Here is a 26,468-nt window from a genome sequence, read left to right on the forward strand (position 1 = left end):
TTACGTTTTGGTGCGACCAGATGCAGCCGATCGCGTCGTCCGTCCCCTCGAAAGTTTTCAGTAGGTCAGTCGTTCGGTCAGGCAGAGCCCGGGTTTTGTTTTTCATCTTATCCAGCCTATGTGTAAAGTTAACCTGATTGAAAGTTAGAAGCGTGTAAGGCGATCGTCATTCGCATTCAATCAATGTTGCACTTGGAGCGGTACGAATGCGTTTTGAGATGATGCTTATCCTGCTGAACTGAGTCCAGTGGTGCTCTCTTATGTGTAAAAGACTAACGCGTATAACAGGGTTAGCCTACGTAAAGCAACTTAAGTACAATACTACTAAGGAGTTCAGCATCTCTGGCACCCGTAGCTGGTGCCCCGATTAACGTACGCTCGTGTATGTGTGTGTGTTTTGTAACTATGTGTTTTATCCTTTCTTTTTCAAAATCCATCGACCCAACGCAAGAAAGCGAATAACGAGCAGCACTTACAAGAACAAAATGCTGAGAAACGAGCAACTAAAAGGAACTCAAAAAGGAAGCGCATTATTCCACGGGCATTCGTGAGCGAGCCCGATTACTTACGTCTATAGGTACTACTATTAGTGCTTATACGCCTACTACCACCTACAAAATTACCAACGCTTTCGCTACCGTTTATGCCAAAGCGGGTTCTGCTGCTTGGCATCCTCTAGAACCGAGTGATCATTGTCGGGATCTCCCTGCAATAGTTGAATCATAGTTTTCGGTCCTCCCCGGATGTGGCTGCCGACGAATCGTACCCGGCCGATGACGATGACGACGCTGACGCTGACTGGTTTTCCTCGCTCTCGCCCACGCGATAGTTCAGATGGCGTCGCTTCTTATGCGTTTTGCTCATGGCTACAGGGTGCTGCTGGTATTGCTGTTGGTTATGGCGTTGCACCTTGTGGTGCTGATGATGATGCTGATGGTGGTGGTGGTTGATTGCAGAAATATCGCTGCTGCTGCTGCTGCTGCTGGTGCTGCCAGAGACGTGTACCATGCCGTCAATGACGTCGTGTTCGTACGAGTTGCCCGAGTAACTGCCGGCAGTGGCACCGTTGGGCACATGGTGGCGCACGTTGTATCCATATTGGCTCTTGGAAAGGAACGGGCGATGATTGTGATGCATAGTCTTATAGATGCCGATATCTATTCGCGGGACGCTAATCAGATAGAAAGGGTAAACAAATCCGTCGAGTCGAGTTAGAACCGGTCGTTGATCGAAATGAAACGAATTTTATTACTTACTGTGGCACATTGTCCATTTCATTAGGGGTCCATGAGAGTGAGTTTCGGAAAAAGCTCCATGGAAGTAAGGTTGTAACTGTAAGGAACGATTAAAATGTAACGACATTAGATGATTCATTGTAACAATTCCTTTCTTAATAAACAATATCAACACACTCGACAAATGTTCAAAAAGCATTTCAGAACAATTAGGAAAATCGAAACAGCTTATTAAATTATGTCAGGTTAATTTTGGGTAAGTTTTATTTTAAAAGGCAAATCTTGAATCCATTTCATATGGGTACACGCACATGCAGTGTCAAATTTGAATCCCTTCACTTACAAGAAAACATAAACAATAAAAACAGCAAAAACATAAGTGAGTAATAAGAGATTCGTTTTTGGAAAATTTAAAGTATCAAACGAATTAAGCTATAAAAAACGAAATTTACAATCCATTTAAAACATATTATGTAGCACAACGTCAGAACACAAACAAACGGCGTAAGCAGCGAGAAAGCCATAAAAAACTGATAATTATTATCGTTGTTTGTTGTTGTTACCTTTCGGCTGTCAGTACATACCAGATGTGCTGAAGGTGTTGTTTTAGCTTTTTGTAAAATTTCTGTGAACTATTGTGAACATTCCGGTTTATTATAGCGAGTGGACCCTACACATGGCTTTATAACTCAACGTATCAAAATGCACTATGACAAATAAGTACGTGTGCCTTTGTCACATATCTACGAGTCATCATAAAATAACAATGATGGTTGTCAAATCCCGGGACCTTCCAGGCACTCCCGAAGAACGGGTACCCGAGGTTTAACCTAACAGACACCGTCGCAACGTGGTAAGGGCGATGCCATCGGAACCACTTCCCGATGGACAAACAAAACTGTCCACACAGCAAACGTGCTCGGCTTAGAATGGTCAAAGGGAAATCGGCTCACGCCATGCACGAAAATGCAATCCAATCGCGAGACGTACAGTCTGCAGAATTTTGCTGTTGCGATAAAGAGTGCGTTCTCCTGAAATAGTTTGGCCAAAAACGGGAACCAAGTGGGAAGAGTTGGACATGAGGCAAACAACAACTTTCCAAAGCAACCGATCAGTAAAGTCCGTACCTAAGCGCAATGGCCAAATGTGTTGAACCTTGGCGTGTGTTGCCAGGCACCCGCTGGCTCGGATATCGAATTCAAACCGCTGGCCGGCCCCTTATGTGTCCACTATTATGAATGAATTTTCGGTGAGTATCCTCAGGACTTGCGGTACATAGACAAGGAGCTGTAGCTATAGTATACTATTGGAATGAACCTCAAGCAAGAGTCTCCCTGCGGCAAGCTAAAGTTCCTGCCTGCGTAGGCCGTTATTCTACACCTGAGGCGTACGGTTTGATGAGGTGTGCTATCCGACGCGATGCACAGTTGATGTTGGGCGCCCTCGCCCAACATTGCTAGCCAGTACGCGTAAACAAACGTGGGAATAATGCGCCTCAGGAATGCGTCGGTGTCGAATTCACCGTTTGATACAATTTCTGTCTGTCTGTCTACAATTCCCTACCCGTGCCCATACGAGTCCGGCCCCTGCCAACACCTGCTGTTGTCGAATATAGACCGGACACCCGAGCGGAATGGTGTGTCTCGTGCCTAAACGCCATGGCTTAGCCTTCGAGCTCTGTGGCGCTGACGTTGAGTTGTTTACAACAAATGCGCTCTGCTTACCAGTTTCCGGGCATGTGGACACAGACAGGTGGGTTTACAATTAATTTGCGCCAAAACCGAGGCGTACCGTCATAGGCAAGTCCATATGCATCGGCCTCCTAATAGAGGTCCCATTCTGGTTGCTACTTTGCTGTACGATGATGTGTGTTGGTGGTTTTGAGGTGGGGTTTTGGTTTGGGTTAACCAATTAAACTAGTAATGAAAGCCAGATCCAGCCAAAGCACACTTACCATTGCCTCTACTTGCCTCCGAGCAGTCGGTCGGCTGGAAAAAGTCGGCCGCCCGGAGCGGACGATCGTCCATGTCTTCGACGTCGATCGCGATGCCAAAGTTGCTTTTCGGCTTGTCCCACATTTTCACCGCCAGCAGGGTGTCCATCGAGATCCAGCCACGGTAGGACACCGGGATCGTGAGGCAGCTGCAGACGCGCTTCTTGCGTTCGATCGAGGTGTTATCTGCAGCAAAATGGAGGCGTAATGCAAAACCAAACGGGATTAGTGATATGGGCTTCTCGATCGACTTTGGTGCCCTCTGGCTTACCTTTACGATTTTTACGGTAGTAAACCGACGTCGTGATGCGAATCATTTGATCCGCCGGGTTCTTGCAGTTATCGGACTCCTGCAGGTTACGCGTACCAGTCGAGTTGATGCCGTTCACATAGAGTCTGTCAGGAGGGAGTTAGACAAGGATAAACAAACCCTCCAACTCGTGTTCTTTTTTGACACACAAATCAGCACTACCAACCTTAGTACAGCCGAGTAGACAGAATTATACTGCTTATTGTAAGGCAGACGGAAGTACAGATTCCAGGTGTTGTCCTCATTCCACTGGCTGAAGTTGGTGTTTTTGGGAATCTCGCAGACGGCGGAAAAGGCCATCTCGTGCGTTGTCGCCAATTGTCCAACGGTATCATTGCGCATGAGGTTGCTCTCGATGATGTGCTTAATGTTACCAGTAATGTGCTCGGCGAATCTGTTGGTGAGTATTGGGCATTAGACATAAATTAAAGTAATAGCCTAGAACTAATCTTTCATTTAGTAAAAGTTTTCATCAGGTTTTCATTATACCAATTAATTTTGGTTTTATATCTCTTTATATTTTTCTTTGTTCTTTTCCGGGGGAAAGTAATTTTGAAGGATAAAATCATAAAATATAACAACAAACTTCCTGACTATTTGAAAGTTGCTGGTCACCGTAAATATCCGTAAAATAAACCACAATTTGGTGTTTCTTTGTGCTAATAGTGTAATAAAATATTGGTACCATCGATGTCGTTTCCAAGGCTAGTCCTGAATCAACAAAATACGCTAGTAGATCGATTGATAGGGATACATATTTTTATTTGCTGCTCGTTGCATGTAACACTTAATTATTTAAGATTTTCATTCATACTACTACCGTTTTGAAATTTATTCGAAATCCCCTTAGCACGCTGCTGATCAAGCTGCTTTTAATTTTTTTGATTTTTCAAGATGAAAATGATCTGCCTTGGATAATTCCATTAGGCGCCCTGTCTCATTTGCGATCGTTCCTTCCGTTCAAGTATTCTAGCTCGTCGCGTGTTTATTATAACTCCATGTCAGATGCGACAACGGCTTCCAGACGGTGGCTAGACGATTGCCGCCATCGTCGTACCAGCCCTACCGGCTCAGAGCACACCCGTTCCATAAATGGATCACCGTTTCGAGTCGTTGTGTGTATGTGTGGACATCGGCCGTATGAATGCTGGGGGTGGCGCGAAACGAGAGAAAAACACGCGCGACAACATAAATCTGCATTCCAATGGAAGCGGGAATGTGTGCATTAAAAAAGAAGAAAGAAAGGGTAAAGAGAAAAGAGAGGTCCAGTAGGATGATAGTTGGTGAGGAAGTCACTATTTCATATCCAAACGATGCTGAAGACGCCCAGACCGGCGACAACAGATGCCGTTGAGAAGGATGAAACTATCACTTCAAAGTGAACCTCTTCAAACTATCCCCGACTCTAGCCGTCCTCCACCCTGCCCTAGCCGGGGGATCGTCTGCTGCATAATTTGCCTTTGATTGTGGCACGGACACCGTGGTGGAATCTCCATGGCGCTTCATTCAAAGCCTACTCCGATGAACGAGATAATGATAGCGCGGGTAACTCGTCGTCAACATTGTCGCTAGCTTCAACGAGGAGGACGCAAATGGTTGGCAAAATTATAGAGCAAGCACCGCTAGATGAATGGACGGCGCAGCACACTACTATCACCTGCATCGTGAAACTAGCGGCATCAGATTTCCCCGACGCTGTCCACTGTCGAACCCCGGTCGTGTCAAGAATGCTAGGAAAATGCAGCATCAGATGCCGCACCGACCAACTGCAAGGTGTAAGACGACGTGCCGCGTCGATCGCGAGACCACCGAACCCTTCCCAGCGTCCCTGCCACATCGACCGCACCTACCCTGTCCGTTGGAATGCTTCAGCCGCCGGCCTCAAGAAAACGCACCAACGCCGTCGCCTCGGTGCACATATGCACAAACACCAGAGGCCGTCTGTCTGCCGGCTGTCTAGACGGATAGTTCTGGTTTCCCGCTTCCAATGGGCCCTGCTACGTCCGTTCGGGTGCGAATCGTCTGCGTGCCTTCGCACACATGTTGCAAGGGGGAGTGGAGGTGGGTGTGAGGAGCGATTTATTCCACCAATCTGGGCTACTGGGCGGGTCGTCGTAATGCTTGACAGGGCACAAACCGCGCGGCGCGTTGTTTGCGTGGTGTTGCGACGGCCAGTTTGTTAATCTCTGGTCGGAAATGAACACCTCGCCACCTCCGTGAGTGGTTTTCCTCGAGGGGCAAAGCGTAAAAACAAAAATTGAACGGTCTGGTTCTGGCCTAGAACGACTAGACTAGAATACCGGTATGCACTCCACAAACAACTACGCTCGTCTCCTTCATCCGTTTTCCCCAGTGTTGTTCACCTCAGCTGGCAAGAATGCATACACATGTTGCCACATAGTTTGCATTTGATTTTTCCACGCAAAGCCGAGGAATTGAGTCTGCAGCAGTTGTCAACAACCCCATACCACTCGCACGCACACCCAGACACATTGGTTCTGTCGTGTCGTGTCGAGACCTAGATTCCTCCTTTTTCAAGCTACTCCTCTGTTTCTCTTTCTTCCCTGGAAATTTTCTTCCCTTATCACGCAACATAGTAACCTTGAACGTGGTTTTTACATTCTAGTGAGATTTCTTTTTTGCTTTGGTTTGGTACTCTGTTCAAGCGAAACGTCATCTCCGGAAAATCGAGGTAAGGACAATAGTGCTTCACAAAATATAGTATGCCGACCGCCAGCTTGGGGATGGGGTACGAGTGGCAAGGGCCACATTGGATTTTTGTTCAATGTCTGAAAACCAGTTTCAGCTAAAACCAGTATGAAATAAAAGGAAAATTCATAAGAATGCTGCCCGATTGACAGAAAAATCTGTTGGGCTTTATTAGAAACACACAAAAACCGTGCATAGCTCGCGATGGAAACTGTGGCTTGAAGCAAAGCTAATAATGACAGTAGCTAAGGAAGAGGCAATCGTAGACGCACATCTGGTGCCGGGACCAGCAATGAGACAACATTGAGTCATCATGTTCGTCTGGATGGCACTGTCTGTCGTGTCTGACAGGCGGTTGCGATTATATGCACTTTTTTGTCTCCCTCTTCTTTGCACCTATTATGCAAGCCGGTCGCACAACTGTGTTCGTCATCCGCCGCTTCGATAGCCGGCTTAATGCGGTGCACTTATGCACTTTTCCTGACCGGGAACGGGCAATCAGCAAGCACCACAGTTTTGGAATGCACCATGTGGAAGACCAGGCAATCGTGGCATGAGGTAGGCGAGCTGCACTTTGCACCAGCGACGGAATCACATCTCATCTTTTCCTATTGCACTACAGTGATTTTAGACGGTGAAACGATGCAATCTTGCTTACATCGCGTTTCGGCCACGGGGAATACGGGGATCCAGATGCTAATTGTTGCTTAACGGAAAATTCCATCTGGAGGAGCCGGTTGGTAGAGTGGATAAAATATGGTTTGCGACTCCCAAGGTCGGGATCGTTTTGAAACGCAGACTCCCCCTGCGTGGTGTGGAAGATTTTTAAATGCTCTCCAGCCTGTAGCGTTAGGCAGCGTCGACGCGTTACATGCCAGACCGAAGGAATGCATCAGACCATTCATTTTATGATACATCAAATGCATGGTGAGGAACAAACGGGGAACCATTTTTCATCCCGCCTCGTCGATGAAACCGTTTGGCGAGAAATTTCCCACCAACAGGTGCAAATGGTGCGAACGAAACGGAGATACTCATGACGGAGAAACAAGATAACTAAGAAAATGTGATTTTTTTTTTCAAAATATGTTCATGTTCTACAAAAATGCACTGGTAGAACGATAAAAATTAGATTATTTCAAATTTGAAGGATGAATTTGAAAACAATCATCCCCTAGAATTCTGTCGGGAAAACATCACCTGATAATGCTAAGCAATGGTAAACTGTACCTTTCATTTCTCTTTGAAGCGCACATCTCTTGACCAGATGCCAACGAATATGACGCATGTTGAGTGCAATGTGCTGGAAAATTAGAACAAGTGCAACAAAACTGCATCTAGTTTTGGTTCGGGACAAAGGTACTTTGGTTCTAACAAAATCGTGAGCAGCCATGTGGTTAGCTTGCAGTATTAGTCATACACTTAGGCATTCGACGATTTCAAGAAGAAAGCAGCAGTAAACATTCAAACATCTAAACTAAATTTGTTCTAAACACATGTTCACTGATTTTCATTAAATTGTAAATGTTGCGTGTGATGTGGAAATCTGGTAATTTACTTATAAATCTAAGCAAAATTTTAAAAAAATATTTTAAAATAATTTAACAATTTTACATTTTCTTATGCGTTTACACATCTATTAGCATTTAGTTTAATCATTGAACCTAAATCCAGTAGATTTCATACAAAGTATATTTTTTACAAATAAGATTGATAGTGTCAAAAACCAGTAAAGAAACCGTATTATAATTTTTGTTTAAATATATCATTCCAAGAACTACTCAGGTTCATTTTGATGACGGTATTCCCGAAGTGTCCTCGTTTCACTCCTCCTAGTGGCATCACCCCAAATCCTCCTACACGCGTATTAATTAGGAGAAAATAAGATACAGCCAAAGACCTTCACCAACTTGCTCTTGCATCTCCCCCAATCTGCTCATCAGCTGAGTCGCGCTAGTCGCGTAGGCGGCACACGAGGCAGCACTACTTCATCACTCATCAGCCGGTCGCCGGTAGCCACGTGCTCGTTGCCGGCGGCTACGCAATGTCTACGCAACCCGGGCCCGCCAGCTTGATGCTGGCGTCGCCTTCTTCTTGCTCTTCATTGGCATACCTTTCACCTTTCGCATGCTCGTGCCGTGTCCGCTGTTGCCGTGAGAAACAGGTTCCGCCGGGAAGTTTTCTAAGAATATTATCTACCTCACATCAGCTGTTGGTTTCATCGGCTTTTTTGTTTTTCTTTTTACCGCAGTAGTGGTAGTGGGGTGTGTCGGGTCCGGAAAATCGTCCCAACAGTACGGTATGAAGTCTGTGAGCCGATGAAAATCGAAGTGGCCGCCTGGGACCTTTTACATTCCCCTTCCCCTCCCCCTCTTTCCACTGCATCCGGTCGGCTGCACTCGATTTGGCGAACTCGGATTGGAATGTCGGTAAATTTTCCCCCGCTACTAGATAAACATCCATTTATGGCCGACTTCAACCCGAATTTGAACTTTAGACAAGTGGTGCAAATTATACACACACACACGCACACTATAGTATCTGGTAAACATTCACGCGGATCGGTTTCCTCGGTCGCGGCCGGTTTGGCCGATCGATGCATGCCAAAGGCAAATGCAGCGGAGGAAAAGATGCCAGAGGTTGCAGCTCCAATAAAGATGATTGCAAATTTGATTTCAATTGCAGAAATCAAGCCGCTACATTTCAGGACTCCACAACCAAATACATTCTCAAAATGGTATTGAAATGGTTATTTCTTTTTCCTAGATTCAAAAACAACCAACTAGTGTCTCAGTCACAGTAGCGATTAATTTATTTTCTAATGCCTTCGTCGGCCGCGCGTCTCAGTGTCCGCTGCAATCTAGTCGGAAAATCGGCCACACAACGTCGGGCACTTCATAAATCACCCGGATCGCAATCGGCCGACATTTCGCCAACCGCTGCAACAGTAAGCAATCTATCATCGGGATGCGCCCTCGGGGTCTCACCTTTCCGCGGCCCGTGTGCGATTATTAATTCTTCATTTTTGTGTACAGTTAAGTGATAAATTTCACCGCATTGCTCGCGGCGTTGAGGCTGTGGAAATTTTCATTAACGATGCAAAAGCAAACGTAACGGGCGAAGAAAAAGGCAATGCAAATGTTGCGTGTGAAAATTTCCTCGAAAATACGCGGAACCTAAATGGAAGGAACGGGTAAAATGCCACTTCATTCGTGACTCTCATTTGCGTCGGTGCAGTTTTTCATAGCTCGCACCGTGTTTCGCTGGCGCTTTTCCGCGATCGCAAAAACACGAGGAATACATTGAGGCGCGAAAAAAAAAAAATGGTCAACGCAATGAAAAACGGAAAAACGTGTGGGCCTAAAAATAGGGAAAACTGGTTCTCGTCCACTTTTACGCCCTCTAGTTCCTATACGCCCCCTTTTGAACTATTGCAGTTCACAGTTACGATTCGATTTCGTTGCCAAATCTATCCAGCGCCATACCGGTTTTTCCTTTCGGCTATTAATTTTACTAGCCAACGACGGCAGCTATAAACCATACTCAAACACAAACGCCTCTTTTTGACCGAAATAGTTATTGTGCGAAAAAACCAAATAGAAAACTGCACATGTACTTACATTTTCCGCTTTTTCACGGGATCCGAAATGTTCTGCTCGTGGGTGCTCTGGGTGATGGGGGGCTGGCCGCTGGTGCGGTTCTTGTTCTGCTGCTCCCGTAGCACCCGCTGTTGGATCTTGAGCGCCGTAATGTTGACGTTCTCCCGCATGAACTGCTCGCGTTCGCTTTCGGTCAGATTTTCAAAATCGATCATCTTTGACTCCGGCACGGGTATGGACTCATCGAGCAGGGTGAAGGGCGCACCGGTGCCCGGCCTTGCCAGCAACAGGCACCAAAGGGCCACGGGAATGAGCATCTTCATCGTCACAAGTCAATGTCTGAATTTCCTTGCCGTAGAAAGTGACACTGGCACGCAGCCTTTTCCCAACTTCCCCTTCAACGAGGATCGCACTGATATTGTTCCTTTAGCTAAAGCACGATCGGGGATCGATCGAAAATTTGCCGAAGAAAAACCAAACCACTCTCTCTCTCTCTCTACGGGATCACTTTGAATCGTTTGAAAAGTTTTTCCACGAGCCGTCTTGGCGACGTCTGGGGCGGAGTAAAACACTATCGCAAGAAAAACGTTGTGCCTGCCGTCGACTTTCCAATACTTTGCCGCTCAGTTTTCTATTTTCGCCGGAACTGGACACTTGCGCTTGCCAAGAGCTACGAATCAAATGATCCCTGCCGAAGACGGTATTATATTTATACGCGCCGGCCCCAACAGGCCGGGGAGCTGTGATTGGCTCAGCGAACCGGTTCTTACCGATTCGCGAACCGGCACTTAGCGGACCGGTTGCTAACGGCCAGAGAATTAAGAGATTGCAAGAGATAAATGAAGGAAAAAGAGGGAGAGAGAAATAACAAGGAGAGCTTAAAGGATATTGTTAAAAAGAAGCTTTCCAACAGGAAAACCATAACCATAATTTTTCTTCCCCATATTCAGTGCCGTGAAGGGCGTAGGAAAAGTTCTCGTCGCATAAAACCGAGAAGTGTAAGTGTGCAGAGCAAAACAGCAGCACCGTGCTGCAAATACAAGTAGATCCAAGAGCTGCTATAACTTTGTGCTTCGCAAAATCATTACAGGAATGATCCGAATGAAATTCTGCAGGTTTCTGTATAATACTCATTGTCTGATTAAGTTGGTTTTAAATATTATTTTCGTATCTATAACATTTAAACAAATTGGTTTTAATTTATGTAATGCATATTCGCATTTCTGGAACGTAAATGTGTAATTTCGATTAAATTTAACTGGAATCCCTTAAGTTTTTCATTAAACCATGTTTTTTTAAGACGTATAACCATTGTACACCATTTTTGTTAGTATGTGTATGTAGTTGTTTAGAGAAGTGTATATTTTTTTTAAATAATTTGGAATTCAAAAGTAAGAAACTCGCGATGGAATTTGTTTTTGAAATGATTTTTCATTCATTTATTTACATTAATCACTAGAGGCTGATTATTTGACTATTACAAGAGTTTATTTTCAATTTTGCAGGATTACATTTGATTGAATTTACCTTTGCTAAATAACACTTCACATTCGTCCTGCATAGTACGTTTATTACAAGTTATAAATCAATAGTGAAAATGCAATAGAAGTGTTTGATTAATTTGAAACAGTGCAGATAAAAACAGCAATACTTAAAACAATTTGACAACACGCAATATTGTCTAGATAATTAATTGGTAGGTAGTAAATAAAAAATAAATAAATATATTTTACTAAAAATTAATAATTGCGCATAAATCATTATAACGAAATGAGTATCTTTATTCTCACGCATGCTGGATCGCGAACAAGGAAACTCATTTAATAAAAAAGAGCAAAATCAGAGTATACAACAAAACCCGATGCAATAACTCGTTTATTGTGGTAAACAACAACGAAAATCGAAATCCAGCATATGCCAATAGAATTATTCCGGATTTTCCAACAATCACCAACTCACCAGACGACCAATACTGCCGATACTGGATATGCATGAGTTCATCTGCCGTCCCGTGTGAACCTGGATGCTACTTTGCAACTCAAATGGTGTCTGTCAATACGCAACAGCCACCGTGGCCTCATCGCAATACCCTCCCCCTTCTCGCCCAAGCACTATTCGCGGCCAAAGTCAAACTCATCCCGGGCGTGATCTATTCCCAGGCGATCCGTCTCGCCGGTCTAGGCAGAGATAATGAGCCCCTAGGTGGAGCCCCTGTCCCCCCGAAGCCTGGTCGACAATAACAGGAAACGGCAAATATGTTATCATTAGACGTGGCCAATTGCACTCGTCAGCCGCCGCCGGTTTTCTGGCAACAATGTTGCGTTTCTCCTTTCGTCCACCTTTCGTCTAGCGATTGGCCACGTCTGTAGCATGTCTTCTTGTCACCTTTGGTATAGCCCGGTTCAGGATTATTCAACCCGGGACCGGAGCACGCACAAAAGGCCCCACCGGAAGCCGTACTTAACGCACCGAGTGGCCATTGCGGGACCGAAATTGGCCAGTGCCAAACGCAAGTTACGCACAATTTTCCAATGCCGCGCAATCACGGAGTCGTCCCGAAAATCATAAAACCCTAAGTCGTTGATTCGGTTGATCAGCTCCAAAAATCCGTTCGCCCGTTGCGTGCGAACCAATGGTGTTATCCTGATGCGTACACGCATCCGCACGGCAAAGTTAACGATCTAAGATTGCGCTTCCATATATTCCTGGAGAATGTGCTAGATCGGTGCAGAGCAGCACTTACGCCTTCGGTACGTCGCACGATCGTGCCAGTCAAAATAAGTCTGGCCGCCATTTAATGGCAAAATAGACAAGACTTGCCGATCGTCACCAACCGCAACCGCCAGGCCGGGGAGGGTCACCGGTGCGGCGGTACCGTCTGCGAGACACAGAATCGCGATTTGTCTAGTCTTGCCTAGACCGACCGCTAGACCGACGAGTCCCATTGCGTAGGAACACACCGGTCCTCCCTCGCACCCAGCAGTAACTCTCCTGGACCGCCTAGTTCCAGCCGGGCCGGCCAGACTCCTTTTCAAGGTTACCGGAGGGGCTGGTTTTGCCGGCCGGCAATAGGGTAACGCTAGACACCACCGTCATCGACCCACCCAACCAACGTCCCCTTCCCCGGTCGATCGCCAGCCACTTCGTCTGTCTGCGATCTCTGCACTATAGACAACGACCGCGACAACGATGGCATTTGTCACTCGTTCCACTCCTAGGCTAGGTTAGAATTTCTTGTCCCCCTGCCTCGAGCAGCCTCCTACATTCTTGCTCTCTCTCTTTTTCTTCAGATGTGTTCCACACTGTGGCTTTGGGGGGAGGAGAAATTTGTTGTGATATTTTTCTGACCTAGCCGACAGCTTTAGACCGGCGTGGTGTGAACTCTGCGACGTAGCATAACAGATCTAATTGGTTGTGCAGAATGCGCCAAGTGGCAGTGACCGCGCATATTTTTCTATTAAACTCTATTCGGGAAGGCCCGTGGCCTGGGTGGCGCGCGACAATGACTCCCTCGATCGGGGCGTCCATTTTTCTTTCCTCCATCAATCAGCACCATGTCGTGTTTGGAAAAGTATGTCTTTTTTCTAAATTAAATTAATGTGCTAAGCTTTGTGTTTAAATTTTTGAAAAATTTATTCCAAAATCTGATCAGCAAGCGTGGCTTAATCTTGTGGGTGGCGCGTCATAAACCAATGATATAATAGTGTGAATCGGTTGAGCAGCTAGTATGAAACTATCAATAATGTTATGTTCAAGATTACGTTACTTATCCCAGCATCCCACAATTCGGCGGAAAGATAGGCCTCTCCACCCCGTTTGGAAGAAAAAGGGCAAACAAAATCGTCCGTCAAAATAAGTTGATAGCAATGAACTCGCCCGTTCAACAAGTTCACTGACACTGCCTACTAGAGCAGTGAGCTAATAGAAATTGGTCGCCCGATTTGCATAGTTATCACCGTCGGCCACCGTCCGCCAACCCGAAGCCGTCATGCCGAAACGGGGTTTGGGGTTGCCATCCACGGAACAGCCACGATGCCGTTCCGCTTCCTATCCATTCCTCGGCGCGATGTCGGAGACAGCCGGTGGTTCGTCGGCAGCGTCTAACGACCTAGGCCGCGTGCTCCCCCGCCCGATCCACGTGCACCCGCACCCCACCCCAAGCGGCCCGTGAGCCGCCAGCTCATCCGTCTGGGCTGGGACTCGGTGTCTGCCGAGAGCTGGTGATTTGGTGTAATTTTGTGTTCTATTAGCGTAAGAGCGAAAGCAATCTTGTTCAGACGATTGCACAAAATAGACCCCGGGTGGCCCCCTCCATCCTTTCCCTTGGACCGCCTGGTAGGGGCGGTCTAGGCAGCTAAATGAATGAATAATCGAGGTACGCCACGCTTCGCCACGAATCGGGACCACGAGCCGCATGAATGGTAGTTGCTCATAAGTTTTTCCAGTAGCTTCTATGGTAAATCTCAAAAGATAAGACGAACCCAATCGTGTAGCACCACGCGTCTCCATTGCACGCAGGACGGAGGTGAGGTGTCGCTTCAGTTCGGTAGCGGACAATTAATTGCTTTGACATGCCCCGTCGTGGCCAATGTAAACATCCTTTTCTAGAAGGGAATAGGTACGCACGGATACCAACGGAAGCCTCTCCCCCTTGTGCGGTCACGTTGATTGGATTAAATGTCTATGGTCAATCTGCTTTATCCCTGTTACTATAGCCATCGCGGTGTCGCACGTTCGCGCCTGCTCCAATTACAACACACTCTCGCTCGATGGCTAGACGCGAGCTGAAGTTACAATGTTGCTGCTTCGCAGTCGTAGCCGTTCGCCGTATTCAGCGGACGGTTGACAAGCGTTAGCTCGTTGCACTATTAGGCCTACAACGTGCGCCAAAAGCGTGCCCCGAGCGGGTTTCGATTGCAGAGGTAACATTTACTTCCGGTTCAACTGAGCTGGTAAGGTGAGCAAACTGCCGTGCAGTATTTCTAAAATATACTTTTAAGTTGCCAATTCCTCTGAATTATGAGGTAGCAAAATGAAGACAGTGAACATGATCCCGGGGTAGTGAAGATAATGTTTGAAAACAGCCAAGGACAGGTTTACAAATAGCCAAACCCTCTGTGTTTTCAGACAAAGTTAAATAATATTTTTTTGATCTAAATTATACTTTTGTCTTTTCAAGGCTGTAAAGTGAAATTTTATAGTTCAAAATATACAGAATATATTGAACTTCCTTGTACACTTTTCGTAGAGCTGTAGTGCTCACCCCGCAGTTTATACACTGTTCACATATTCTTTAATTATTCCAATGTTTGTTACACAAGAGATCACAAATATAGTATGTCATTCATTCTGGAACTTTCCACACGTTTAAGCACTGCAGATGTTGTTGAAGATTTGTTTGATCTCTGTTTTTTATAAAATCTTGTACATTTTACAATTGAAACTCAGCGCATATGTCAAAGTGTATCCACCAAAGATATACACCACGGTTTATAACGCACAGGAAAATCAATTAAATATCAACTATTTTAAATACGCCATTATTGCAATGAAAACATTAAAACCATTTACCTCCCAAGTAAAGAGTTAAACCATAATTCTTTTCTCAATCCCTTTTTCACGGAGCATCGCCGGAACGTCCGGCTATTTATTTATATATAATTATATATATTTATTATTAAACCACACTCTTCATGGTGGCACATAAAAACTTGCCCCATGGGGAAAAATCTAAAAAAAATGGGGAAAATTCCGCATCCTAACTATTTGTGTGCAGATACCCTGGAATACAAACTTGCTTTGTGTCCACGAGTCACTTCGTCCTTGGAACTCGTGCAGCCGCGATTAGGAGGAAAATCAATCGGGTGTTCACCCTCATTCAATAGTCTTTCTTTTCCAACATTAACTGTGCTTAGCCCGGAAAAACGAATCTCTGTTTCACGTTAGTCTTCCAACTAACATCAATGCAAACAATAACGCTGCGATTGACATTAAAGTTCTAGATTCTTGCGTCTTTAAATGTAAGCCTATTTCTACAAGACTACAATAAAAAAATCATCAGATCTCAATTCAATGAATTATTTGTAGTAGTCAAATACACTGCCAAGCACGAACAAGCAATACATGTCCTCATTGGACCAGTTCAACCTTGTTTCAAGTAAAACTAGTCCAATTTTTCCAATTTCATGTTGTTAATCTAACACCAAAAACACTTATCAATCGCTGTAATTCAAGAGACTAAAAATCGAAGTAAATGTTGATCGAAAACGGAAAGTAAATGTTGATATGCTTATGTCATAGTTTTCAACTTTAGTTCTCATTTTACACGTTCCTTCTTCCCATCGGCCGACTCTGCGTCAGCTTAACCTTTGGTATGCAATTGCGTCGCATTTGGATATGGTTTCAATTGCTCATAATACAATCGTCACGCCGCTAGCAAGAATTCCCAGGCGCCGGTTTCCTACGTTTCAACAGTACTAACGATGTAAAACAGAAGGATACAGAGGAATCTGTCGGGGAGCTCCTCATAATCAATTGGTTACTACCATGCTACATCCGATTGGTTTTGCATGATACTATCGGACAAGACCCCCGATGGGTGTCTAGACGGTAAAAGCGATGAATATTCACCCACCTCTGGACGACTTCGAAGGTGCCGATTATGATGATCTTCTCCCGTATGTCCTGCCGACGAGGGACACGTGTTTTTTGCATCATTTTCGATCACGTCTAAACAAACCAGCGTAGTAACATTGAAATAAGTGTTTGGGGTACGGAGCCCTCGATGTCTGGTGCTAGTAAGAAATTCTTCCAAAACTCATTTGAATTGCCGATCGGCTCCGAAATCTACAACCGTCGATTGTTCAGCCATTAATCGAACCGCCAATGCAAAAATTGAGTTGACCTCGCAATTCAAATCGCAAATCGGATCTACCCTTCGCAGGAATCGCCAACATGATCACCTGAGCTACACTTATTAAGTCGTTTGGACCCCAAGATAATTTGTTTGTTTGTTTTGTCCGGGTGGTGTCTAGCGTGAAATGTAAACTGACCAACGACGCATAAATTATGCGCTGAATTTTCGTCCTTGTTTTCCCAACACTGTCTGTCTGGAAAACAGGCAGAAATCCTATTAGCATCAGGGCACGACTGGAAGACGATGGCTTTGAAACAGATCACGCCCTGGCTTCGTGACTCGTTTCGTTACGTGCAAGCTGTATTCGATGGCTTGATCTTTGAGCACCAGACAACACCTGACTGAAGAGCAACGCTTGTGCTTGGTGGATGTGTGGGGAAAACGATCGTTTCGGTTGCAGTTTTGCCCAAAAACGTTCATCACATACGCAATAACAACATTTATCGATGACGAAACGGGCAAACGTGGACGTAGAGGACCCTCGTTTGACCAAGTTTGGTCACCGGCCATGGCCGAGACCCCGAAAAGACCGGGGCCCAAAAACAGTGAACAAGCCCCTTGAATGACCAGAATGGCCTCACATTATGGTTCATGACGTCGTCGGATGTGCAGCCGAATGATTCGGAAACCGGAAATTCACCAACATTGTTGAACCTGTTTTGTTGCCCGCAAGGGTAGACCCTTAAAATTGGTCCAACCGAAGCCACCCGAAATAATGAGCCAGAATGTCGCCACCGTCCGTTTGCTTTGGAAAGGAAATTGCGTCGCAAACGGTTTTTTGGTCTGGTCAGGGTTCTGCTTCTCGTGGATGGAAAGTGAAACAACAAGTGTTTTTGGCATCAATTCCGGTAGGCCCTGTTTTGGAAAGGTTTGGTTTTTGCCAACGGGTTCATTCATTTCGTTTATATCCGCCCAAAATGTTCGACAGCTTCATTCTGGGCAAAGTCGTTTGTTTCTGAGTAATGAATAACCGGAAAACCCGCACCACATAAGGGATGTTCATGCAGATCGTGTTTTCAAATCGGACGAAAATGCGTAAGCTTAACAAACGAAGAAAATTTAATAAAACTCACCAGTTCAAACCCACGTATACCTTTACACTAACTTTGAATTGATCAAATTGATGTGAAAAATTACTTAATTTAAAATTAGGTTTAAATAATTCTGTTGCTATGAGAAACCTAAACTTTATCTAATTTTGAAATGAAAAAAAAGAAATTAAAACTTTTCGATCGAAGCAAATACAATGAACAAATCAATGCTTCAAAACAAATCCATACGGAGAAAGCAGGTTCGTTATCATTTCATTCAAAACAAAAATGATAGATAAATTATTAATTACAGATGATGTAAAACAAGCACTTCCTTCAATGCCTCCATTTTATTATGAATGTTTATTGAAATAATGTTATGACGCAATATAATTAGACATGAATAATTATTGTTTGTAAAGTTTATGAGTTGTAGAAATAATTCCCATTGAAGCAGCGTTCCTATGCGTCAAGGTTAGTTTTCAAAAATCTTCAAACCGGTATAAAAAGAGGTTTTCCTAAGCATACCAACATTACTGCCGAACAGACAAAATTACCTTTCTTCACTAAAAATCACTCATTTGAATAGTTGCGACCGGGCAATAGAAGCAAAAATGCTCTGTTAGCGGTTTTACGAGCGCTTCAAAAAAAACCCACGCATGTCTCGGGTTTGATTCATGCCATAATTGGCGGCGCTATTTCGTCATCATATGTTGCCGTCCTTGAAGTTGTTTTCAGTGGCGCCTTAATTGAATCCTCGACGCCATCCCCACTGGGGAAGTTCCGGTTTTCATTGCAAGCAGCAACAAGCAGACTCAGATTCTCCACCGCCATACGATACGAGCCCGTTCTCGGTCGGCTAGACGCCTGTCTTTGTCCCGTCTCTTCAAGTCTTCTCTCCTGACTGACTCGAATGCGATTGCATAACGATACTCATCGGGTAGGAAGAGTGGATAGATTCGCAAAGGATTTCTCACGTTGCCTTCGTGCAAACCGATTTACTCCGATCTACTAACACATATTTTATCCGGTTGTTGAATGCACTGCAAATCCACGATACCTTCCCGGCTGCTCGCCTAGTTTGTTCCTCGAACCCCTTGAATGAAGGAATTCTACTACGGATGCAAAATGCCGAGACTAAAAATGAAACTGCAACCTCATCAAACCTCAATCGTCTGGCAGGGAAGTGGACAGTCTGCCCCTCGGGTGACTCCTTGTATGCATAAATGTATGTTGATATTTCATTCTGCATTTTTTTTTCCTCCCAAGCAACTTCCTCCTGCTAAGTGTTGCATTCTTTATTGCAGCCCATTGGAGTTGCCGGTGTCGGTGTTGCCGGAAAGTGCACCTTATCTACCCAGTCCAGACGAAACGACGATGCAGACTGCAATTCATACCCCTCTCGCTCTTTACTTCCCTCGCTGTCTATCTGTCCGTCTGACTCGCTTGATCTCGGTGTGTGCTCAATTCTTCTTCCGTCTGGCCGATGGAGACAAAATTGTAGCGAAAACAGGCTGCGGAGACCAAACAAATTCAAATCAAATAGACTTAATGTGCACTGAACCGGGTGATGGTCCCACTGGGGCGGGTGGGTCACGTAAACTCGGCCCAAAAGGATTGCTTGACGCGGCACATCCTTCTCCACCTTATGGAACCTGGTCGCGCAAAACAGCCGACCATTCGCTACTGTGACCAACTTGTCCGCATCGGCAGGTATTTGCATGTGCAGGTAAAATTATTCACGACGGCCATCAGTGGCCGAGAGGGGGACACGCACGAAGCGTTGGGATGGGCGAGATGAAGCATCATAAAACAGGGCTCACCGTGGATGGGCAGATCGTCTACCGGATGCACTTGCATATATGCACATATGTAACAACGAGGCGGACTCGATGGATCGACCGGGAGGAAAGCTTCCTTACAAAGCACCAACTCTTAGGCTGTGCTTATTTAGGGCATGTTATGGAACGTAAGAAGCAGACGTTGGAATGGGTAAGAATTTAGACGTTTTTTTGTTGCACCGAGCACTTTGGGAAGGAAGTACATCTATTTGAAGACAATTATTTGAAAGAAATATACTATCTTGTTAACACTAGAATAAATTGTTTGGAATCTTGCCAAAATGCTTTTTTGTGATCTTTTCGACCTCTTTTTTTAACACTCTGACGGCCGGGTACATCTATAGATGTAATGGCTCCGTTTCAGTTTGCATCCGATCACATCATTTTGGGGTGCTGTCAATGCTGTCTCCTGACACGCACCACAGACTACTATATGTAAACAAGTATCAAATAAAATATGCTGTTCGTATGTTAATTCTAATAAAGATTGGAAAAGAATGAACAGGGTGGCCAGATACAGAGGAACTAGTGCTAACACGTGAATTGTGCGGACGTCAAAGTGTTAACACGATATAACTTCGTCATTTGACTATTTTTCAGCGTTTTTTAATTTTTATGCTCCTTTTCATAATTTGTTTTGAATTGAACAGAATTTGAATGCTTTACAACTTCTCTTTTGAAAAGTTTTCTTGCATTTTTAATATATAAAACGAAGATTTAAAAAACAGTATATGCTAAAGCATCAAGTATCTATAACAAATAATTTCATACTTTTTTAGATGATTTATGACACCAAGAATGGACCTTGAATTGAAATTGAGGATTTTTTAATTTACCATATTTTCCGTCGGTGGTTTCCATTGGGTGCTTTATTTCATTATTCCGTTATTTCATTAAATTTTTGAGTGAACATCTTTTCTCTTTAATTTTCTTCTTCTTCTTCTTCTTCTTCTTCTTCTTCTTCTTCTTCTTCTTCTTCTTCTTCTTCTTCTTCTCCTTCTTGGCGTTACGACCTTGTTGGTCGTATGCCTGCCCCGTTAAGGACTTACGAGCCTTTTTTTTACGTCAGGTCTCGATTAGGAACCCAATCCGTCGAGGTGGTGAGCCCCGGCGCTCATGGGCCGATTTTTCTAACCGACCCTACCGCTCGGCTGTCGCGGACCCCCAATCTTTAATTTAATAATTATCAGTTTTGAAGTCCCGTGATGAGATGAGGTAAAAAACCCTACATTTTCAAAGTGCACGTGAAGCAAGCGTTTTTAAAATTTTTAAAACTAAACCAGAATACTTTTGAGTTATTGGAAATTAAATTTTTTACATGATACGAAATATAAAATGCACACCGTTGCAACTTACAGTCCTTAGTAATTCAGAATAATATACGTCGCCTGAGACAAATACACGTGAAATGGAAACAAAATATATATTACGCAATAGATATCTCGGATGCACCAAAGGCTCATCCACTGCACCCAAAGTGCGACGTAGAGTGGAATTCATCAAAACAAACCGCTCGCCTTACAAACGTGACCCAGAAGTCTGCTGAAGCACACTGAATCGCGTTTAGAACGAACTGGCAGGATCGTGAAGAGCGGCTGGAGAGGGCACCGGGGCCGACCCTCTCCAAGGCTTCCTCCATCGCCTTCCGGCACAGTTTGCCGGCAAGGAACGACAGGATTATCTTTCTCCACCCCAAAAACTCACTACCGCACCACATCGGTCCGATTCTGGACGGTAAGAGGAGTACTCGTGTCGTGAAGGGAAAAAGGACAGCGAGAGAGGGGGGTGTTGGGGGGGGGGGTCTAAGGGAGACGGGAGCAAAGTGACACAGTTTGTGGTGGTGTAAGACACTGGCAAACCTCGCAAAGGGAGAGCGGAATCGCTCGGGGGTCCAGACGATGGCGATGAAATGCCGCGACGACACTTCCAATCGCCAATTTATTTAGAATGCATAGACATTCGCGCGAGCCGGCCGAGACTGAAACATTCTGGCTGATGGTGGTACACTTTTTTTTATTGATATTATTACTATTGCTTCCACCATGCCCAACGGCCTCTTCGGCCAGCGTGTGTCCTTTTCGCTGTCGAAGATCCCGCGAACTAACTTGCATCGACCGGCTTTAATGCAGCCACCAGACAGACGGTAATGAGTTTGCTGCCAAAGTTGTTACCCCTTGCTGTGGTTCTGCATTCCCCCCATCCCCTCTCTCTCTCTCTCTTTCTCTAAACGGAGGGAGGGTCCTTTGTAGCGTGCAGCCATACAATCTAACAATGTGTCTATAGACCGTTCGTTCCCCGTTCGGTTGCTTAGAAGCTGATTTGTGGTTTGCGGACTTGTGACGATCGGCTAACGAGAGAGCAAAACGGAACGATGGAAAAGCATCGAAAACATGAGCAACCGGAGACGAAGGGAATGGATCAGATGTGAAGCAAAACGCCGGCGAGAATGCATCGTTCCAATTTTGGAGATGCACTCTCCGCCTGGCAGAGTGCCTTCCGACGCAGATTTAGTGGTTAGTTGTTGGTCGAGGCTTTGCTGTTTGTGGTTTGGTTTCTTCTCGCTCTTCCGTTTTCGCCTGATTGGGCCAAGTTCCCCGCCGGTCCGACTCTTCCGGACGAGACGTCGATCCTGGCCGTCGATATTCCCCGCGGTATGGGCGGATCCGGGTGTGACATAACTATGGTATGATGCTTGCGTAGCTGTCGAGACACTGTTTATATCAGTTTGACCTACATTAGGCGGAATGGGACGGTGAATAAAAAATAATGCCAAACAAACTGCCGCCGGGCTAGACTGAGTGACAAACCGGCCACAATAAAGTGAGGGGCAGAAACAATAAACATTGCAAAGATGCCATCCATTACGACTCATAACAAAGTTATTGTTGTATCCAATTTGTTACAAAACAAACTTCCCAGTTATATTCTTACAAATGAAAAACCTTCAAAAGGAAAACCAATTTCGTTTATCGATTACAAAACTTTTCAGATTTGAAAGAATATTGAAATGAAAAATACTTAAATGAAAAACTTATTTTAATGCGCAAAAAGCGATTTTAATGTATTATTTCTCAGACAAACTCTTTCAAGTGGCATACGGTTTATAGGAATGGAGGAATAATTTGAGACCAAACTACGCCTTTAACTGTTCAGAAGTCAACGTTCAAAAGAAGATCAACGGTCTACAAAATGAAGGGTTGGATTAATTTTATCCTAGCTCATGGAATTCTATTTAAACTAAAATGAGAATTTATTTGGAAATTGGGAGTTCTTTCGATTTATAATAAGCAGAAAAGGATCTGCCTTTTTACCATAGTTTAGAGTAATTGTAAAGTGAATCCTACCCAGAGGGGGATCAATCTATTCCGGGCCTCAAGCGGATCTAATACCCCAAATGTTTCTGTACCAAAGACCAAAATTGGATTTGTTTGTTTTATAAGAGCTTGTTATCGATTTTAAAAGTTTGCAGTATTATCATTTACTTGTTATGTTTTTCAATTGGAATAAAATCGAAAGAAAAATCTGTTATTCTTGCAAACTCGGACACATATTTTATAACGAATGCTAATTAAACTACATGAAAAATTTCAGCAGAAGAATTGAAGGTATTGGTATAGTATAAATCCGCTTAGTTTTATAATTCTTAAGACTTACAATTTCCGATCGGATTATGATTCGGATTCGATTTTCAATTATTTCTATAGCAAGAAATTGCTATCCCTTTTCCACTATTTGCATATTGTTTTAAATGCAACTCATCATATTCTTTTTAATTATCTTAACAAGTTAAAAAAGTTCCCTACTATCTGATTCATACTGTTCAGTATCGTATCCAAATCGTAATACAGCATAAGTTTCTATTGGAAAACTAATTATTTTAGTCCTTTTTTCATTTTCAGTAAACCCATTTCTTCTTCTTTCGATAAATTCAAATCTACTGTATTGTTAATAGAAAATATTTATGTATATAGAGACGAAAGAGGCCAAAAGGATCGAAACCACTATAAACCTTTACTACTACTACTCTATGTAAAGTGTAAATAGCTAACATTCATTTTTTCATTTTTTTTATAATCGCTTTCTAATTATTAATTCCTTGTATTAATTTCGAATGCTATAAGGAAAATAATTTACATGGGTAACAAAACACACTTTTCCCGCTAATTGAAGGTACTTCAAACGGAAAGATTAGACCGAAACAAGAAAAAAAAACATGTTTTACCAATGCTTTAAAGGTGAAAATTAACAAAGATAAAGATGGTAAGATGGATGATAATAAGTTGGTATATCAAAGTATACCCACATATATTTGATCTCACTCGCTGTCCATATCCAAAACTGAAAAATATAAATGACAAATAATATACATCGGTGTTTTCTAAGGTTTTCAGCCCAGCCCCCTAAGCTCCGGGCGACCGCTGCTGCTCAATCCGCTCATAGGTAGATCCGCCAGTTATCCTGCACGTTGTAGTTCGCAAATGTATATTGAATGTTTCCACGTTATTTAATAGCAGAGCTAATGTGTTTAATTCCGTTTGAGCATGCATGTGCTTTAAATTAGCATTTATAATGCAACATAACTCAATTATATTTTACAGAACGAAAAGCAAAATATAAAAATGATATGTATCTTCGTTGTCCCTCAAAACAAGTGCAAGTATTTTGCCGACATTGACTAAAAAAGTGACAATAAATAAGTAAAAATAAAAAAATTAAAACAAAAAGCATCTCTTCCAAACGGTCCTCGCAGGTTTGGGGCAGCCTAAACGATGTGCAAAATTCAACCAAACATGCAAGCAATAAAAAAAAGCTCATTAACATTAACAATTGCAATTGATGTCCTTTGCGTAGCAGAGCGCAGTCAAAACAAATTTATCAGACCAGACGAAACACGACAAACCACTGCTACTGCACTGCACGCTGCACCCGGATCGGAGATGAGACACGGAAGGCCAAGGCGACCTAAGAACTAAGAAGAAGCACCACTTACAACACTGTACGGCAGCCAAGAACCGGGGGCCAACAAATCAAACCTCGCACAACGCCCACTTTGGTTTTACAAATTAATTTTCCCTTTTTCGCGTCCAGCCAAGGAGTTCCGTGTTCCGAAGTTGTCCGGAGCGATGGATCCGGCCGGACTGTTTGCCGGCTACATCACCAAATTTCGGATGCACTCGATGCTTCGGATGTCGTTCTAGATGCTTTTTCGCGTTCCGTTCTTCCTGTTGACGGGCCGTTCTGTTTTGTTCCTTTCTGTCCTCCCGGGGATTCGCTCTTCGGTCGAAGCAACGCCCACTGGCCGCAGGGAAAGGATAAGACAAACCTTTGGACAATTGGATGAGGTGCTTCGGTTGAGGGAACGGAGCGGGGAGGGAGGGGGCTGCATTTATTTGAGGCCCGAGGGCTGGTGAGGATGAATGCATAAAAATCATATTTTATTGCTATGTTACGCTTTTTCATGCTCCAGACGTCCCCGAGGGACGGCCCGATTACAGCATACATGCAGCTTCCCGCCCGTTCACCTTCCCGTTGCCCACCTTCCCCACCCATGAATCACCAAAGGAGAAGGACGAAGGAAGCAGAAGCTCGAAGCGATGAGACACTCACAAGTGTCTGCGGAGTCGTGTTCTTGGTGTCCGGAACGAAATTGCTGCCAGTCTGGTGAGGTGCATCTGCCTTCCCCCGCTCACTCTCTTCACCACGTGTCCCCATGCACCCATTGATTAGCACTTACTCCACCACGGCAGGCACGGCACGTCTCGCCCACAGTCTCTCTCTCTCTCACTCTTGCGTAACCGCGGTTCTCGACGACACCACGTCAATCCGGCGTTGCAGCCCATGCATCCGCGTCCTTCCTTGCTGCACCATGCGGCCACGCAGGGCGCATGAGCGTGTGTCAGCGCGTAACTCGTCAGCCAAGTCCAATAAGTCCGGCCAGACAGCCAGACGGTTGCTGTCGTTGATTAATCGTCTCGCTGGCCCGACTCAGACGGTCCAGACCCCCGTCCAGCCATTCGCGACACCACGCAGACCCTAAGCTAAGCCGCCGCTAGATGGCGGACTCTCCGGCGCAGTCAGACGGTGGGCTTGAGGCGAGCCAGACAACGGCGAGCCCACCGATCGTCAGGCTGGCATTGGTGCTAAGGAGGCAGCTCCGGCCTGTTCTGAGTGTGCGCCTCGCAGGCCTCGGAGGATCGCGAATTGCCCTGCTGGCAACGTCTGGCAACTTTTTCTAACGCCTTTCGCTCCGCTGTCTCGCAGCAATATTTTACACCTTTGCCGTGTGCTGAAAAGGGAATGTGTCTCGTTGTTGCATCTTGAATGCAGTTTGTCACGCACTCAATCGGCAGCCTTTAGATTACTTAGCGACAGATAGATTTTTTTTTTCTGGACCTAATTGTGGCGGAAAATCAATGTACTGCTTTCATGCTTATGCAGCACAACCTCCAAGGAGTCCAAGAATAATAGAATGAGTTAAAAAACTGAACTATTTTTAATTCTATTCTATTTCCCGATTTTAAATCGGAGTGCAACATACAACATTGGTGAAAGAAAAGTATTTCGCAGTTTTTCGAAGTAAAATTTTTAACCATCATGTACAATTTAATCTTTCTTTTAAAATGTTATAATTTTAATCAAATCATGCGCACCCATCAAAGGCTTTCTAGACTTTTTCCCTTTGTGTATGTGTATATTCAGTCCTTTCGTACAGGGAGGGTCCGGCCCCGTTTGGGATTCGAACCCATTAGAACCCAAAATTGACCCTTCCCTGAAATAATTTCATCATAGCGTTTCATTTACGTACACTCAGTTATGTACGAGTGTCAACAATTT

At 44.5% G+C, this 26,468-nt stretch overlaps 1 protein-coding gene across 1 annotated transcript; it reads right to left on the bottom strand.

Annotated features, from left to right (window-relative positions):
• Positions 1–720: 720 nt before the first annotated feature.
• On the bottom strand, positions 721–10,169 carry LOC131282027 (protein anachronism). The gene is made up of 6 exons (XM_058311408.1): positions 9,868–10,169; positions 3,705–3,932; positions 3,500–3,624; positions 3,190–3,414; positions 1,257–1,332; positions 721–1,171 (listed from the first exon to the last, which is right to left on the bottom strand). The coding sequence occupies exons 1-6, from the start codon at positions 10,167–10,169 to the stop codon at positions 721–723; spliced, it is 1,407 nt and encodes a 468-aa protein (XP_058167391.1).
• Between the last annotated feature and the right edge of the window lie 16,299 nt (positions 10,170–26,468).

Source organism: Anopheles ziemanni, chromosome 2 (genome assembly GCF_943734765.1).
Source record: "Anopheles ziemanni chromosome 2, idAnoZiCoDA_A2_x.2, whole genome shotgun sequence".
Taxonomy (NCBI): domain Eukaryota; kingdom Metazoa; phylum Arthropoda; class Insecta; order Diptera; family Culicidae; genus Anopheles; species Anopheles ziemanni.

Excerpts from the sequence above, each read along its gene's own strand:
- LOC131282027 (XM_058311408.1), bottom strand. The coding sequence starts at position 10,169 with ATGAAGATGCTCATTCCCGTGGCCCTTTGGTGCCTGTTGCTGGCAAGG. Across the intron at positions 3,415-3,499 it reads CTACCGTAAAAATCGTAAAG|ATAACACCTCGATCGAACGC; the intron begins GTAAGCCAGAGG and ends ATTTTGCTGCAG. Across the intron at positions 1,172-1,256 it reads GAAATGGACAATGTGCCACA|CGTCCCGCGAATAGATATCG; the intron begins GTAAGTAATAAA and ends CTATCTGATTAG.